Below are 17928 nucleotides of genomic sequence, written 5' to 3'. Positions count from 1 at the left end.
CATGTGAAAAGCATACACTTAATATAAAAATATAAAAAAGTATAACATAAAACCAAAACAACAAGACAATATCGCTCTACCATTCTTCAATCCATGCAATGTTTAATAGTGTGTGATTTCTATCTTGATTTGTGTTTTACATCCAAATGATTATTTTCACAGTTCAATTATAAATTTGATTGTATATAAGCTTTAGTGATTTATAATAAAGATTATGGTTCATTGTATAATAACAATAAATGCCTCAGTTACATTTCATTATCATAAGGGTTTGATAAAGATATCTCAGAAATCATATCGGCCAATATATTTCAGTTGCCTATCTTTACATTTTTTAAAAACCCAAATAGGTCAGACTCTAATCACTACACTGAATCAAAATGCAGCATTTTCTCTTCACTGTATAAAGTAAATATATTCTTTCTGCAGGTTTGTCCACAGACCAATACATGATGAACTTGCATCAGGACCAGCTGAGAAGATGGATTTTTATTTTGTTTATAAATGTATTTTTTTCTGTTGACATTTTAGTCAAACAAAGACATGTGCTATCTATAGAATCCAAACTTCAATGGTCCATAATTAAATCCAGCATTGTCCAATTAAATTAAAACAAACGTAGTGAATTTCAAAATCATTTTATTTTGACACCCGGTCAATGACAACTTGTTTCATTGTTTAAATGACTAGATATACATTCATCAAACATTTACAGTATTGTTACCAAGCCACAGTACACATTAACAACACATCCATAGACAGTCTCCGTTTTCTCTTTGCATGACACTATAGCCACAAAAACAAACTCCAAGAAATTCAGGAGAAATCTAATGAAAAATCAAATCAAACATCTAATTCTTATGACTGCTGCCCCTGCGGTAACTCATTTATTTATTTATTTTCAGTCTGTTTTGGAGAAATAAAAATAAAGTCAAATTAATCACTATTGTGGGTGTTTGTGCTGTAAGGCAGAGCATTAGAAACTTATCTCAGAGAGAATAAGCGAGAGAGCTAGAGAAGGAAGAACAGTACCTTTTCTATGTCCTGAGCTAGTTCAACAAAGGAAGACTAGGTTTCCCTGATACAAGTTTAAAAAAACAACGTCCCTTGTCATTTCAACACAAAACAGACATTCCTAAGGGTAAGCAGACATCACACATTTACACCACTTCTCCACAAGGGCCTGGCTCTAGTGTTTCAACCATTATTGGTTTAAACCTTTTACCTCTGTAAGTCTGACCATTCGTTAAAGCAAATCCTTCATTGTTACTGTAAAACAAAGATTCAGTTTCACTTTTGAGCTTCGATTTCACTGTGGAGGATATTCTCTTAAAATCTGCCATGACATCATTTCCTGTAGGTGTGCCCCCCGTACCGTGTCGCTGAATCTCAACAGTTTACAAACAGTTTTCTAAAAGTGTGTGTGTGCACGAGTCAAGTCTTTTTGTGTTTGTTTTCTGAATCTCTAGTGTTGTATGGCATGGGCACACGCGTTAAGGCACAGGTTGTTTGTGGTTAATCCCCAAGTACATTCCCAAATCCGCTGGAGTGTGCGAGGGGAGTTATAAACCAAGCTGCGTTCGTTGAAATCTGCAAGTGGGACTGACATTCTGAGAAAATATATATATATATATATGTAAAGTAAGAAGGACTTTGAAGTGTCTTTAATCTACTCATGGCTTAAGAAGTGTTAACGCGAGTTCATACATTATAGCAGCTTGTGATGGGAGAAGAGTCAGAAAAAGAAAAAAAAAGTGTGGCAAAAGGAGAATTATAAAACAACAATATACTACATTTTCATTACTGCATCGTCTGTAATAACATGTGATGGCAAACTGTGAGCGCTTCACTTTCTCTGTTTGACCAACAGAGATGCGTGAGCACAAAATACAGGTTTGTTTAATACGAAGAGGCAACTATGGAGAATTTCTGATAACAAGGAAATTCTGTGCATATCTCAATCACCCCATTTGTATTTTAATGCAACCTGAGTATAAAAGGAGGAGACTAGTATTGTGTGATCAGTGCGGAGTCGTATTTTGACCTTTCAAAAAATAAATGTCTTATTCAGGGGTCAAGTTTTAATCAGTCGTGAGCACATGAGGCCGTGCACATCCCTGTGTGCTTTCATTTTCTCTCATAAGCGCTAAATTGAACAGATAAATGAAGTGCAGCTGAAATGAACTGAATGCATTTATCCAGAAATCAACGATTAATTAATAGGAATGTCCCCCAATGGGATTCAGATCTGTGGGTATTCAGATTACCAGTCGCCCTATCACCCTCAAATCTATTTACACCGCACGCTTCAAACCGTGCCGTCTCAAATAAACAATAATCTGATTTAGACATATACAGTACATTTTTACTTTAGTATAAAAATATGATCCAATTCAATCATCAAAATCACAATTAATGTGGCATTTAAGCGAATAAACAATACAGTACGTGACTACACTTATAGTAAATTTTTTAAAAACATTTAAAAGTATTTATACCTAACTGAGGGATACAAAAGTTGATCATCATAAGTACCTTGTATACCTCAAGGGTTAAAAAGCTGAGGGCGAGGGGTCGGCGTGATCGTTTCAGCTATTTACAGTTCACAGCGATTATAAACAAGCTCTGTTTCTCGTGACTGAATTTAAAATCAATTCATGGTGATATAAGGATATTTTGGTTGGATAAGAAGCAGATGAGGAGAAGGGGAGAGCATTCGCTCACAGGTCCACATATACTCTATATTATTCGAACGATTACACATGCATGTTTTCCACCATCAACATTCCTTTAGTGAAAGTCATCTCTAGAGCATTTTCAACTTATTCACTTGTTTTTTTTCACAAAATGCGACATGACAACATAGAGGAGTGGCCTTTTCAAATGCACAGTTCATCAGAACAGATGGACACAAAAAAAACATCTAAATGATACCATATGGAAATGTATTTGGTCCATCCATCTTTACAGTACAGTTTTTATACTTGTCTTATTCTGAAAAATAACCCATGTCGTCTGGCTGGCTTCATCTTACTCTCTGAGTCGAATAAGAGCAGATGGCCACATGTTTGTCTTTTGGTTTGACTGTTTGCCGTAAATGACCAAAACAGAACATTTCTCACCCAAAATGACTCTTTTCTGATGATGAAAAACTTCAGCATACTATCATTCTTCTCCTCTGAGGAGAAAAGAAGAACGCTTTGCATTTGCCATCAGGTAAAACCAAACACAGCCAGTCAAACACAGTGGAAGGAGAGAGAGGAGTGAGACGAAAATAATAATATTGAGATGTAATTTTGTGGAACAGGACTTTAACAAATGAGAAAATAAGAAACAGATGAATTAATTCTCTGTAAATCCGCCCTGCCAGTATTAAGGTTGTAATGCGGTTGATCTCGGTGTTAGCCCTTGAATACCAGGACACAGAACAGGATGGCGTGCCAAACGTCTGTGCGTGTGTTTTGCCAAACAGGCAGGGAACAGAGGTCCAGTAAAAAATATTACATTGACACATCCCAGGTGTATTTGTGCTTCAGATTTGCACCATGGTACTTGTGCACAGTGAATCTGCACCTGTGGTCATTTCAGTCTGCAAAACCTTTTGTCTTCATGAACTTGTAAGATCTGCTTCTCTATTCTAAAGTGTAAAAATACTATTGCGTGATCAGTTTGTGGTTATTGAAGTGTAAGTGAGGATAATCCGGACTGAGTCGTGAGGCTGTGTTGTTACAAGAAGAAAACAATACGAAGAACGAGGGTCATTTCCACCATCGTTATAAACAAAGTATGGCTTTGAGGACTTAAAGTACTAATACATGTTTATTTTCAGGAGCCTGGTGACAGTTGTGTCTCTGGCTATAAAAACTTGCTGGAAGGCTTGTGATTGGATAACCATCCTTCACCAGTAGCAAATTTGTTCGATGCATTGTTAGGGCCACTTAAAGGAAATAAAAAATCTGAGATTTCAAGAATAGAGTCATAATATTATGAGAATTAAGTCATCATTTCAGGCTGTGACACGCTAGAAGGGTCATCAGCACCACATTACCATAAGTATCAGGATTTGGTGTTGAGCAAGTCATTGTTTTTATTCTGAAGAAAGAACCAGACGGACTTGGAGGAAGTTGCGTCTTTTGTGAAGGAGGAAACGTTTGGTAGTGGTCGATTGAGGCTATCATTTGTTAGTTACATCTGCATCATATTCAAAGAGGTTTCGTGGAACTACAGCGAGGGCGGGGTCTCTTTGCTGCTTATTTCTCCAAAGTCATGACTTATTTATTCTCCTAATACTGAGAATTCTTGTATTATCATGACAATACTCTTGAAATCTGTGTGTCTGTATATGACCATAATGATTTGTAGTAAATTTATCAGGAGCTGCCTTGACTGAAAACTGTCTCATCTCTGTTTTTATGTTGCTTCTGCCACACGTGTCATTCGGGTGCTGTTCACTGTGAAGGTTTATGGCTCTTTGACATCAGTATATAAATCTACTTTCAAACATACTACTAGAGCGGCTGCTTTCAAGTTCACCCTCTGTAATCTCTTACGGTTCAAGGTGGGGATATGACCATGGAGATCTCGTTAAAGATTTTAGTTTAGAGTTTTGGTCAGAGGTTGGATACACCGGTGTCTAGACAGGGGCTCGATCAGCCGGACATCACAGCTGTTCTGCCTGGGAGTGGAGAGCACTGTGCCAAACCAAGAGAGTTCAAGACTTCTCGCTTGGACCTGGACAGGAGCTCTTGTGCTGACCAAAACTAACTCCTGCTGCATTAGGAAGGTGTAAGTGGTTCAACCCTAGCTTATGGAGGACTTCTTCTTCTGTCCCTGAAAAAAAAGGAGATGGTTTGCAAAGTGCCTCTCCTGGATTACTCCTCCACAAACTTCAGTACATGTCTCTGTAGATCTCCTGCAGGAGCGGGTGCAGCGACGTGTCCTCTGTCTTTTTGATCTCCTGCACTAGCTGTGCGTGCTCAGTGACGAGCTGCCGGAGGTCGGCGAGTTTCTGCAGCAGCCTGGGGAAGAGGAAAGTGTCATCTGGGTGATTGGACAGCAGGTGGAGCTGCAGCACCTGCACAATGCTTTCCTGCATCTGCTCGATGTGCTCCACATTCACCAGGCCCGGTCGGTCTAAACAGGACAGATTAAGTAGAGTGAGATTCCGTAAGCATTATTTAGTTATTAGAATAAAAATACTCAGCAAATAGAAGTTCCATAATAGTTGTACACTTCATGAAATTTGGAAAATAAGCTTTCAAAGAGCGAAATGATAGTTTAAGTATAAAATACATAGTTTTTCCTGTATTCTCACCTCCACAGCAGATGATCACAGCCACAAACAGAGCCAGGTCACTGTCGTCCAGCTCCAGCCCGTTGAACTTCATGGCAAACTGGAACTTTGGCTCCATCATGTCGCTGACCGGTCGCCGCAGGCTCTTGAGGAATTCCCGCGTGATGAAGCCTGAGCCGTACGCCACCAGGAGGCCGTCCTTGTTCATGCTGGAGGCCAGCATGGCGAAGAGAGCCTCGTACACTCCGTATTTCAAAAGAGTCACCTGATCGTTGAGGTCCAAGCTTGAGAACCCAGGGACGGACTTTGCAAACTCTGTGAGCTCCGTGACGGTCTCCACCGACGTGCACTGGCAGCAGTGGAAAATCCGAACCTCTGCCTCCCTGTCCTTTACCGATCCCACAGAGCCGACCATCTTGGCCACCAGCGTCTGCTCGGCCAGCTGGAAGGTCTCCATGTCATGGATGACGAACGGCTGCAGATAGAAGAGAAAGGAACAGTCTCCAGAGCTGCATTTTGTAAAGCATGCATGAAAATATGTTTCGAACTGAACTGCAACACAGTCAGCAGAGTGTGCTCTGTGACATTGGCCTACATACAGAAAACAAACCTGACCTGACTCCATAAATATATGGAAAAGGCTGAATCAGCAAACCTCTGAAAAGCTTGAGTGACTGCAGTGTTTACTGAGATCAGAGGCCTCGCCCAGAGCAATTGAATAGTTCCAAATGACATAAATACTTTCCTTGACCCTGCAGCTATATGAATATGAATGACACTTTTCACATTCAGGTGCAACTAGAAATATAAGCACAGGTGAGGCTGAAAGTGAAAGTGTGCCAGCAAAGTGGATTTACCACTCAAAATGTCCCAAAAATGAGAAGGTAGTTTATTTCAAGACTAAACCCCATTGACAATTTATTTTCTTTCAAAATAAAAGAAGATAAGCACAGTACCATAATAATGTTGTTACAAAGAAATGTATTAAAGTAAGCAGCCATGTAAGCTGTGAATAGCAGTAACCGATTATTGTGCATTTAGCTGTGTCACTGTTCCAAAGTTCATTTCATGAGGTATTAATCTCAGTTTCAGAATGCTTTGTTGTTTTGTTCACTTGCTCACGTCACACAGATTTTCTCAAGGATATGAATAGCCTTTTTTGGGGCACACAGCATGAACTGACGCTGTGATTGTGCAGAAGCAAAGACGCCAAAATGATCATCCCACTGTTACATGACCTCGGACCTTGGTTCTGTGCAGAATCAGCCACTCAGTCACTAACCCCTACTTTGCTATATAGGGTCTTCTATATCACTAGTGAGCTCATCGGGAAAAAAATAGACAAAAACTTTCGGACATTTTCACATTTTCAATGTTTTCTATGTTTAATTTACACAAAAAACATTTCGGATGACGTAGAATGTAGAAATGTAGTTTGTGCTGTGATACACTGCTCTGCTGGTATTTAAATTTGTACGACAGGTCAGGCTGTTCCTGCTCCCCTCTAAAAATCAGCACCAAATGGCAAAGTCACTATAGTGTAGCGACTATAGTATATTGGACTATGTAGTACTAGTGATTAGTAATTGATTTTCAGGCACAATCCTTGTTTTTTATTTTTGACCCTTGTTGATGCTCAAGGCCGTTTCAAGAAATATTATTAGGATTCATGCTGAAAGCAGAGCCAGTGGTGCCACAAAAATGTTACTACTCTTTTTAAATGATTATCTGCTGCAAGATCTGATAAATTTAGCCGTATCACAATGTCATGTTGGCTCCAGAAACAGTACAATGAAAACCCTACACAAGAAATATACTTGTAGCCACAAAATAACGAGAGGCAAGTCTACAGCTCTAGAAGCAACTCTGCGTGGCTGTACTTAGGCACAGAGATGCTTTTACTTAGTGGTATTAGATATTCAAGAGTGTTGACCTGATGATGAGCACCTAAGTTCAACACATCACCAAAGCAGGATTCATCCTCTGGGGATCATGCATTTCTGTTCAATATCATGGTAATGCATCCAATAGTTTTCAGTCTGGACCAAAATGTTGATATAAATAAAGACATTGATGATATAACTAATCAAAGTTGACAGTTAGTCAGTGTCTGGGATCATTGTTATAAATTATAGATTGCTTGACTTTCTGTAGCAGCTCGTCCAGACTCTATGTTCTGTTGGTGAATCACACCAATAAAAAACCAGTTAAGTCAGACACTAAAATAAACAGAACAAACAGTCAGTGTTCATCAGGGACTGATGAGTCAAACCTGATGGAAATGTTCTGGCTCAGTTGCAAGAATGATACCAGACAACGTTAATCACAGACGATACACTTTTTCCAAAGAGTGATAAACCGTTTTTATCGTTTCGTTATTAATGTGAATCATAAAACATATAAGTACACATCTAAGATCTGGGAATACTGGCACGAGTGCCTTTTTTAGCCCTTCTTTCCTTGTATATTTATATGTAATGTATTGTTTGTATGTATTGTGTTTTATCATGTGGGCCTTGAGCCTGTAATAAAGTTTATATATATCCTAAAAAATCTGAATCATGGCTATGTAACATGTTAGCATTTGTGTGTAGAGTTCTTGCAAATACAATATGGTTTTCATGGGAAGTTCCTTCGTTGTATAAAAGTGCAGAGAAACCAGGAATGAACCTTGAGATCAAACATTATGTTCATTCCAAACTGACTGCTTCCCACTGCTAATGGACACTTTTCCATCTGAAAGCTTTGATCTTCAGAAGCAGCGGGGAGGTTGTCCTTATGAACATGGATGTGAACATGGACCGGTCTGTCCCTCTTGAACTATTTCACACCTACACACATCCATTCCTTGGAATTCACAACAACTGGACTGCATTCCCTACCCCCCCTCACTGACCCTCTGCTACGATAAAAAGAAAGTGAAAGAAACTAGGCTGTAAGGGAACTTATTTCGGGGAGATTGGGAATTAGTAATGAGAAGAGCAGAGGAATGGGGGGAAACAGGAGGTGGAGGGGCAGAGTGATGGGCTCAGAAACACTGGCTTTTCATATCTTCAGAGCAAACAGACGTGTCCTTGTCTAAACAGTGCTTTGGCTCCCACTAGAGATTGAGCAAGTTATTTCTGTCATTGGCTGCAAATAGTCCCAGAGGTTTCAGCTCCCAGGTCAAATTGAGACATGAGGTTGATTGCAAATTGTCTGTGTGCACCGAATGACATTGGAATCAGTCCAGTGGGGAAGAAATGCACTGAGCTCTGAAGAAACTCTGGTATTGGGTAGAGCCATGCACGTGCAATCCACAAACACACACACAAACACACGCACGCACGCACGCACGCACGCACACACGCACACACGCACAACCCCCTACTCCCAATCAACATACAGGCGTGCTGGTCTTTCCGGTGAGAATGGTTCGAGCCTTGGCCTTGTTCATGTTGAAGTTCTTGAGGTAGGCCTCGTAAATCTGCCTGGCCAGGGTCTTCTGGTCAGCGACCTGAGGGTCTCCCACCTCTCTGTCCCCTGTCACCATCTCCGCCTTCAGCTTCAGCTTCTCCGACTGAGGCATTCGACCAAAACGGATGGCTGGGGAGAGCAGGAGGAAAAGTCAGATAAGATGACAGAATTTGTGATGGTGTAAATCTGAAAAAGTCATAGAATCCAACAGTCACACATAAAATTTGTGATCAAGATTTCAATGAATTTAAATGCAAGTATATCAAATGTACTAAAAGATTAACAGGCCTATTTTATATATGGTGGTTACTGTAAAAAACTTAAACAAAAAAAAAAACTGCTATTTAAGAAAAAAGAGAATGTAGAGAATTAAGAGCTTTAAAACAAATCCAGTTCGGGAAAATGCAAAATTGCTTCAGCGGCACAAAACCACAATAATCACTTATCCAGCATTTCATAACCTCTATAAAAACACCCTATGATGTAAAAATGACTACAAGTCAACATGTGAGCAAAGGATTTTTTAATGCATCCAAAAATATTAAATAAAAAGCTTGTGGAGCAGTAGCAATGAGATTTTGCATGGAAAGTGCAAAAATCATTGTTTTCCTGACATGTGGTGCCAAAGCCTTTTTTTAACTAACAAAGTACGGGGTCCTCGCCCGGTTATCACATATCAATGGAATTCGATAACAGAAACACTTTGTGCAGAAACTCATTGCAAATTAGTATAAAGAGTATTTAAGATACAAAAACAATGACCCTAAGAGGCAGTGCATGTTTTTGACCCATGTTCTCAGTTTCAAAACCCCCTATGGTTCATACAGTGTCAGTTAAGCATAAATGAAAGATGACACAGAATCAAAGTCTGCTTCCTGGTATATGTATCATAGGGATAGCAGATTATGAATGAGCACACCAGACTACTACTACACCGTTACGTGGCGGTTGCGTGAAGTGTGCGTCAACTCCACAACAGAGTTGTTTTTCTATGAGAGCATGCTGGCATCTCTCAGACGGCCTGATCCCATTTGACTAATGAGATTAGAGGTGAACTCTTTTTAAACCTTTATGACAATCTCTGCTGGCATAAGAAAATGGACACAGAAGCGCAGGCGCACGCGCACACACACACACACACACACACACACACACACACACACACACACACACCTCCCTCTAAGAACATGACATCCAGCTGCACCTGCTGCCTGTATTTACAAGACTATTACAGCATAAAAGCAGATCTGATTTCACCGGTTGTCCAGCCCGCCACCCATCGATGAAACAAATCCAGACTGAGAGACTCACACTGAGCAGGACTGAGCCCGGGGATGAGAAACCGAGCTAGTGGCCAGCATGAGGGCCCATTAGATTACTGCTCGCAAAGTGGATGGATCATCTGAAGCCGCTAAAGCTCGGCGGCGCTCGCCTGGGCAGGAGCCAGGTCTATTTAAGATGAGAGGAAGTGAGTGATGCTAAGCTGAGCATAAGTCCATTTGCCGAAGAGCTGGTGTGAGGGGATGAGTCTGCGTCTCAAGGTGGGAGGGGAGGGGGGAGCGTAGAGGTGTGGGTGCAACCTGTCATTCAGTTGAATCTTCTGTTGAGGAGGACGACCGCAGCTAATAAACACCTTCCTCACTTCAGTCAGACTTACTGCTCTGGATTTGTTTTTTCTCACTTACACAGCACAAACCTTAAAGGGATAATTCACCCAAAAATGTTAATTCACTCATTATCTACTTATCACTAAGCCGATGGAGGTGTGGGTGAAGTGTTTGAGTCCACAAAACACGCTGCAGCCAAATCCAACACAATTGAAGCAAATGGCGACTATCTGTCTATAGTAATTCTGAAAATCTGTCTGTACGTGGCTCGAATATCACGAGAACCGTTCATCTTATTGGATTCACACTTGTCATGTGTGTTGTTCAGGGCCCGAGGAAGTACAGATTCAAATTTGGTACAATTCAGACATGCAACACGTTCAATATTGATAAACTTCGGATAAAGAGGCGACCAGCGCTCAGTATTAGTGGCAGCTGGGACTCATCCCTGTGAGTAATGTTGTCAATCACGACAACACCTTGTTCATGACAACAACAACAGATTCTTCAGCTCTTTCTGTGTAGTAAGTCGAGCTTAACTCAACCTTGAACAAACGGGTGAGCAGCTCTGTGTGCAGCAGCTGTGGTGCAGCTTCAGGGTTCTGTGGACCGAGTCCAGCATCAGGTCTTTACTCAGCGCGGCTCAATCACTGCAGATCACTTTTACACTCTCAGACGGAAAAGTTGCAACCAGCATCACCACAAGCCAAGAGATTAGCCCATTTCAAACAGATCTATTTAGCACTGCAACTGTTCAACTGTTTTCGTAAGGCCCGTCCAGACAGATTTACATATCAGATGAATTGGTAGTCGATACGAACTGAACGGCAAACCTCCAAAAGTATCAAGGGCTGTGGTCCCGCAGCATCTTAAATTGACCAGACCTCAAAAGATCTGGTTGCGATGCATCTCCCATCTCCTTCCTCTCCATCTACGGTTACATTTAGACACATGAAACTCAATACACGTAGGAGGAAGTGCAGCAAGTAGGAATGTAGCTCCTGCTGAGCTTTAGGCCCTATCAATATCAAAATCTAGTATTGGATGGGCTCTTGAGTCAATAACCCCACGAGACAACATAAATACACTGAATCCGTTTCCTCCATGCACCAAGTTCACTGCCACCCGTATGGAATATCTGCTGTGTGTGCACTGTCTATATGTAAACCCACCAATTACATTGACCTTGTCGAGTTGAAGTACAGCAGCAGGCCAGCGAACACAAGCACCTGCCACTCGATCGGGACACTGACCCCGTCCAAGGGTCAGCGTGCCATGTTGTATGTTTACACAGAGTCAACAACGTGCACCAGAATCTCATACTTTGACCTCAATATTCCTGCATTTCAAACAAAGATAAGCGGCACGGATGATGAAATCTGATGGGAAGGTTTTAAAAAAAGACTAATGTTTTGTTTTGGGTGTTCACAGACGTTGCATGTGCCGGTGACTTCTGTGACCTGCGTTAAAGACGAACGGAGGAAACAAACAGAGTCACTTTCTCGGCTTGTGTAACCAAAAGATTCTGGACTGTAAGCACATGCCTGATTGAAAAAATAACCTCAACACATTTTTGTTTAGAGTTTTAAGGCCACTTCTGAATGCATGTTTCATTTGACTATTACAACTCAGGAGTACAAATGAAATGCTGCAAATCACAGTCCAGGGTTTCTTCAAGTGTCAAAATGAATAAAAGATTAACAATAGTCTATTGTTAAGATAAAATAATAAACAAAATAAAGATATGACAGTTGAATGACACATGTCCAGCGCCTCCCCTGAAACAGCTAATTGTCTCCTGAACCTGGGTAACATGCCAAGCCCAACGTGTTGCAGCACCAACACAACTGAGCTTCATGACAGCAAGTGTGCTGGTTCTCTGGTGGGATGAGCTGATGATAAAATGCCTCTCTGGATTGAGCCATTAAGGAGGAAAATTGTGCATGATATAAATAAAACCCAATGCTGATTAAATAAATGATTAAACCTTATTTTGGGGCAAACTCGTTAAACTTTTAAAAGGATCAGATTGGACCTGCGGTTCTATATATGCAGTTGTGCTGTTTTTGCAGTTGTGGCTCTTTCGCCATTGATAGCAGCCAGATCTTATCCTGAAATATCTCCCTGGAGGGGTCAACAAGATGGCAAGGACATTGCTGCACTCAACATATCTGCACCAAATGGGTTGAGTGAGCTCAGCCACTGAAATGCAATTCGTCTCCAGCGCTGTAAGGTACAGACACAAACCGATTTTGCATTGTAACTGCACGAGTTCGGTTTCTGAATAAGGAAAATACAACTGCTTAAATATAGCAGAAGACATGGAGCTGTATTGTAGCCTGGATAAGTCTTCATTTACCTACTTGCCCTAACATGTAACGTCACTCCAAATGTGGTGTTAGATTATCATTTGTGCTAATCATGCTCCTACATGCCTGTTCAAGTTTTCTTGGCGTCTGCACAACTGTGAACAGTGTGTGTGTGTCTGTTTGTGTGTGTGCACGTGTGTGCGTGTGCTGCTGATCTTGGGACAGTGCCCAAACCTGCCCTGTACCCTGATGAACTCACCATTGTGGGACATGCCCACTGACAGGCACTTCTGGAAGCGGCAGTATTGGCACTTGTTGCGGTTCTTCTTTTGGATCTTGCAGCGGCGCTCACACTTGTCGTACTCCAGCTTCAGACGGATGGTCCGCCGGAAAAAGCCCTGGCAGAGTGAAGAGGAGAGAAAAAATGACAAATTGTATATAATGTTCATGTGACGCAAAAATGGAGCGACGCCTGCGAGCTAGTTCAGGCAGCCAACTCGAGCTGCACTGCTCCAATCATGGGACATACATCAGGTGACATACCTCACTCTCCACAACCATCTATTATAAACACACACCTTATCAGGTGTTTGTCTATTTAAGCAGACAAAAATTTCCTATCATCCCCTTTGCTCACAGTGCTGCAGCAGTATTGCCACCAGTCCCTTCAGCCCCTCCTCCACCCCAGCATCCACCTGTAGGCTCTGACGGGGGGTTACAAGTATTTGCTCATCACTCCCATCATTCCTATGTAATCATATGGGGGAGTGATTAAGTTGGAGCCTAGATGCCAAACACTAAACCTGTTCTACTGCTGCAATAAATGTTTGAACGTGAGTTGTCAGACTGAAATGTAATTTTTCGATTTTTGGACGTCTTAGTAAGTAGCTACATTAACAAGTATTAGCCAAATAGGAAGATTTGAGGCAGACTGAAATATTCAAAGGACCGCAGCTTGTGTACGTTTCTCTACATGCTTGTTGAATAGGTATTTTTCATAAAGTACTTTTTAGTGCACTGCCACTGACTGTAACAAGAATTCTTTTCGTCAACTTGAGGTATCCTCACCTGAATCCCTATAGCTCAGTCTCTCTGCTCTGCACTGTGTTTGTGTGTGTGTGTGTGTGTGTGTGTGTGTGTATACTTGCATGCATGTGTGTGTGTGTGGAGAATGCTCTGAGTGTGCAGACCTTCCCTGACCACAGAAGCGTTGAACATACATGTCTTATCACCACAAATATAATGTTTTTGAAAAAACGCACGTTAGCTTAATCATCAATGTCATCGACTACTGCAAGTAACTGCAACAACATTAGAATGACGCATGGCAATATCAGATCCATAATTTCACCGCCAGCCCTCCCCTCGCTTAAGCAACCTCCACAAAAATAAACATTAATCTTTGCTGAAGAAGACATGGCCCAAGCTACAGGCTTGTGGTTGGACACTTGGGCTGAAATTGGCCTGAGGGGAATTGCTTCATGACATTTATCACCCAGAGTGCCAAAATACATATACACAGTCTGGAACACACACAGGCAAGATTACACAGACATGCTACAACCATGTGTGCACATGTTAAGTAAGTGTGGCTGGCACTCTCACCCACTAACCCCAAACCTGAGGTAACAAGAGGCCAGGGCAGAATTGGAACCCATGGCGGATGGACTTCATACGTGTCCACGGTTGTAAAGAATCTGTGTATTGACATCACAGAGGTCAGCCTCCTCCTCTTACTGTTCCATAACCAAGTCACATGCAGAGGCTGTACTGTATATTCATATAGTATGTATGTCATTTTAAACAAGACTACTTGTACTTGGACAATCACAACAGTCCTGATGATGATACAACAGTGTATTTAAGGCCATATTGAAGAAAATCGGTTTTCCGAGATTTCAAGGAAAAACTTATAATATCGCGGGAAAAAAGTTGTAATTTAATAAGAAAAAAGTCAGTATGTTACGAGAATGAAGAAAAGATAATCGGATCAAACAATATAGACAACCTGTGCACGTTGGAGTAGTCCTTCTGGATCCAAAATCTCGATTATTAATGTCATTGTTTCTTGAGAATCTACAAAACAACTTTGCATACCACACAGATGCAATGGACCACAACCAAACTTTAAAACTATTTTCTTCTACATAAAAGAGGCAATTTCTGCCTAGTCCTTGCGGTTCTTTCTTTGGAATACACCCAGTTTCTTACACAATCTTATTTGAGTCCCGATACTGAAAAAAATGCTCCATATCCCTTTTCTAACGCAGGCTGATTCTCTTATGTTTCGCGTCTCGAACGACACAGTGCCTAAAATTGCAACTTTATTCTCAAAATCAAAAAATGTACCCCTGTAAGTGGCTCTAATATTTAATCTTCTGAAGTAGATCAATTGGTTTATTAAGTGTTTAATAAGTTTTGACTCTTTTTCGGCAACTTAACTTCGTAGCTTCATCTTGAATAAAGTAAAATAGGGAGATTGATAACATGGGCTGCAAATGCCAAGATGGGTTAGGGTCTAATAAGGATTATCTGAATATGGAAAAAGCTTTGGAAAAGAGAAAGTCTTCCGTTGGACATTGCTGAAGATACGACACAATGTATAGTAGAGCTACGATCATGAAATGCTGACTTCACTTTATCCACCTAATGTTGCAAAAGGGTCAAGGTGCTGTCTTCACCTTGACCCTCTGACATGTCATTGGTCACAACTGATAGATGCATCTTTAATGACTCCCTCCTAAAGGTAGATGCTAAACTACACTAATGTACCTTGACTTTTCTGATAACCTGTTGTTTAACAGCCCTGTGACTTCACTCTGCATAGGTCACACAACATTGACTCTGCCATGTGGACTGTTATATAGTATTGATACACTGAAGCACGATGTATATCCACAACTGTACAAACACTAAAACATAATCATTGTTCTACTTTATATACTTGAGTGAGCTGCTGCTCTGATGTAACAGTTTATGTAACAGCATGTTGACTTGATGGAGCAATGACATCATGACTCCCACTGATGTGTGGCTTATACATGGGTCTTAACTAGGTGTATAGGTGTCAACAGGAATTTGGATTCAGTAGCTACTTTGACTTCAGAAACAAAAATATATGAAAATGTGAAAACATTCAAAGACACTAACAATAGGCTGAAAAGTAACACAATCTTCGTCCTGCACTTACAGCCTTGGTAATGACTGGTCAACGATTAACTGAAAGATCATTGGGTGACCACGTGCAAAAGCCAAGCTTGGTATTTTCTCACTCTTTTTGGAGTCATCATAAGTCACAAGACACATGGTCTCTGGATCAGGAGGGAAGGAATTGATGGATATTGATAGAATTATTGACAGGGAGAAGGAAAGCAGTAATATAACACATTCAAGGTAAAGAAAAAAAGAAGAGAAGAGAAGGACGTTAAGGTAGATGCATGGGTGAAAACCTGGCTACAGGTTCAGTCCTCAGAATGCTCAGTCCCCAATCATAACATTGGTCTAGTTCTCTCCACCGTCTAACATGAGCCCTTACGGCCAATTGTTTCGCTATCATTTGTGTGCGCAGCTTATCTCGGTCTCACCTTGCAGCCCTCGCAGGCGTGGACTCCGTAGTGGTAGCCCGAGGCGCGGTCAGCACACACTCGACACTCCAGACTGAGCGATGAGGAGGTAGACGAGAACTCCTCTTGGCCCACTGACATCCCGTAAACAACCGACGAGGGGCTGGACGCCGGCGTCAGGGCATCTACAAAAAACACACACATGGCTTGATAAACATGCAGAAATATGCAGTATTATGCCAACTGATGCACACAACTCTAAACACTACTCTTGATGTAGACCAAAGGAATCAGTATCCTTCAAACAGCATCTGAAACGGACAATCTGACTTTAGGGATCGCTTCATGCACAGCAAAATCTGTAGTGTTGTTTTTTCAGTGTTAATATTTTTGAGTTGGTGGGTGTTGATTTTGGAGTTGTTTTAACACCTGTAGTGATCAAAAAGCTCTGCGAGCGTTGTCAATCAAGCAAGTTAAATGTTAACACCTGTGACTGAGTTAGATTCACTTCAGGTGGAGTTGATCATAAAATATGGGAGGAGCCATGTTCCTCTCTCGGCTGCACCCAATGAACCATAACAAAATCCCTCGGGTCTCTTTATCAAAACAGGTGTGAGACTGACCCTCGTTCTCATTTTAGTGTTAAAAATACACTTTAATGTGTCATAAAATAATGCTATGTATGTTAAAAATTAACACTCACAGTGAAAGGGAATAACACAATTTAGAGTTAAAGGTGCACTTGTGTGGTGTCATAAAATAACACCAAGGGTGTCAAATATTTATCACTATTAAAGAGTTAAAATATTAACACTTTTCAAAGTGTAATTTTAACTCAGAATCCGTGAGGATTATATAAACTCAGAAAAAGTGTTAAATTTAACACTCTGTGAGTTGAATTAACACTCCTGATTTTGCTGTGTGCTGTGACTGACCAGCTGTGCAGAAGTGAGACAGCAATGCATGAAGTAGTTGAACTTCACTCACTAGCTCCATTTATACGCAGCCCCTGAAGTCCCAAAAGATTCTATTTTTTTTTTTACGATATTTGTGTTTTAACCACTCAGATGCACACACCAGATTTGTACCACAGCATGGAGAAATCCCAGCTAATCAGGTTTTCTTTCACCTGGCAATGTCATACAGAATTGAGACACAGGATTGACAACAGGCCCAGCCGACAGGGGGACTATGTTTCAATCACAAACAAACTCTTAAAAGCTATAAATGCAACTGAGTGTTGTCTTCAAAGCATCTGCCAGTCATGTCTTTACTGAGCAGATATTAGCTCTGTGTGCACAACTTATTTACCTTGTTCCCACCATTATAATTATCTTGTGTTCACATCTGTTTCATCTTATGGGTCTTTAGGGTCCGTACTTTTGTCATTCTGGATACCACGTAATTGCACGGTTTTTGAGCGCAACCCATTGACCCCTTTGAGGAGAGATTGTCCAGGGCCTTGTCAACATTACCGTCGATATCTTTTTAACTGATATTATCCACCCCGTTTAAAAAAAACTCCTTCTACTTGATCTTTGCTTAACAAACTATCTCCGTCCAGAAACAAATATGACTAAAAACGCTCAAACAAGCATGCCGGCCCAGTAGGTTGCAATAAGGTCCTAATTAACAATCAATCAAACCGCCAGAGAAGAACATGCTCAATGAGATATAGCCGCTATTGTTGTCGTTGTTTC

At 41.0% G+C, this 17928-nt stretch overlaps 1 protein-coding gene across 1 annotated transcript in view; it reads right to left on the bottom strand.

The window, feature by feature from the left end:
* Positions 1 to 622: 622 nt before the first annotated feature.
* Positions 623 to 17928, bottom strand: part of pparab (peroxisome proliferator-activated receptor alpha b) — a 32174-nt gene continuing 14868 nt past the window's right edge. The window contains exons 3-7 of the mRNA XM_061076376.1: positions 16250 to 16413; positions 12925 to 13063; positions 8679 to 8878; positions 5315 to 5768; positions 623 to 5133 (exon numbers count right to left, since the gene is read on the bottom strand). Of these exons, the coding sequence (XP_060932359.1) occupies positions 4889 to 5133; positions 5315 to 5768; positions 8679 to 8878; positions 12925 to 13063; positions 16250 to 16413 (1202 nt within the window). The 3' untranslated portion in view covers positions 623 to 4888. The remainder of the gene's footprint in view (positions 5134 to 5314; positions 5769 to 8678; positions 8879 to 12924; positions 13064 to 16249; positions 16414 to 17928) is intronic.

Source organism: Limanda limanda, chromosome 8 (assembly GCF_963576545.1).
Source record: "Limanda limanda chromosome 8, fLimLim1.1, whole genome shotgun sequence".
NCBI classification, from domain to species: Eukaryota; Metazoa; Chordata; class Actinopteri; order Pleuronectiformes; family Pleuronectidae; genus Limanda; species Limanda limanda.
Note: the sequence above shows the minus strand (reverse complement) of the source record. Positions and strands in the feature narration are given on the sequence as shown.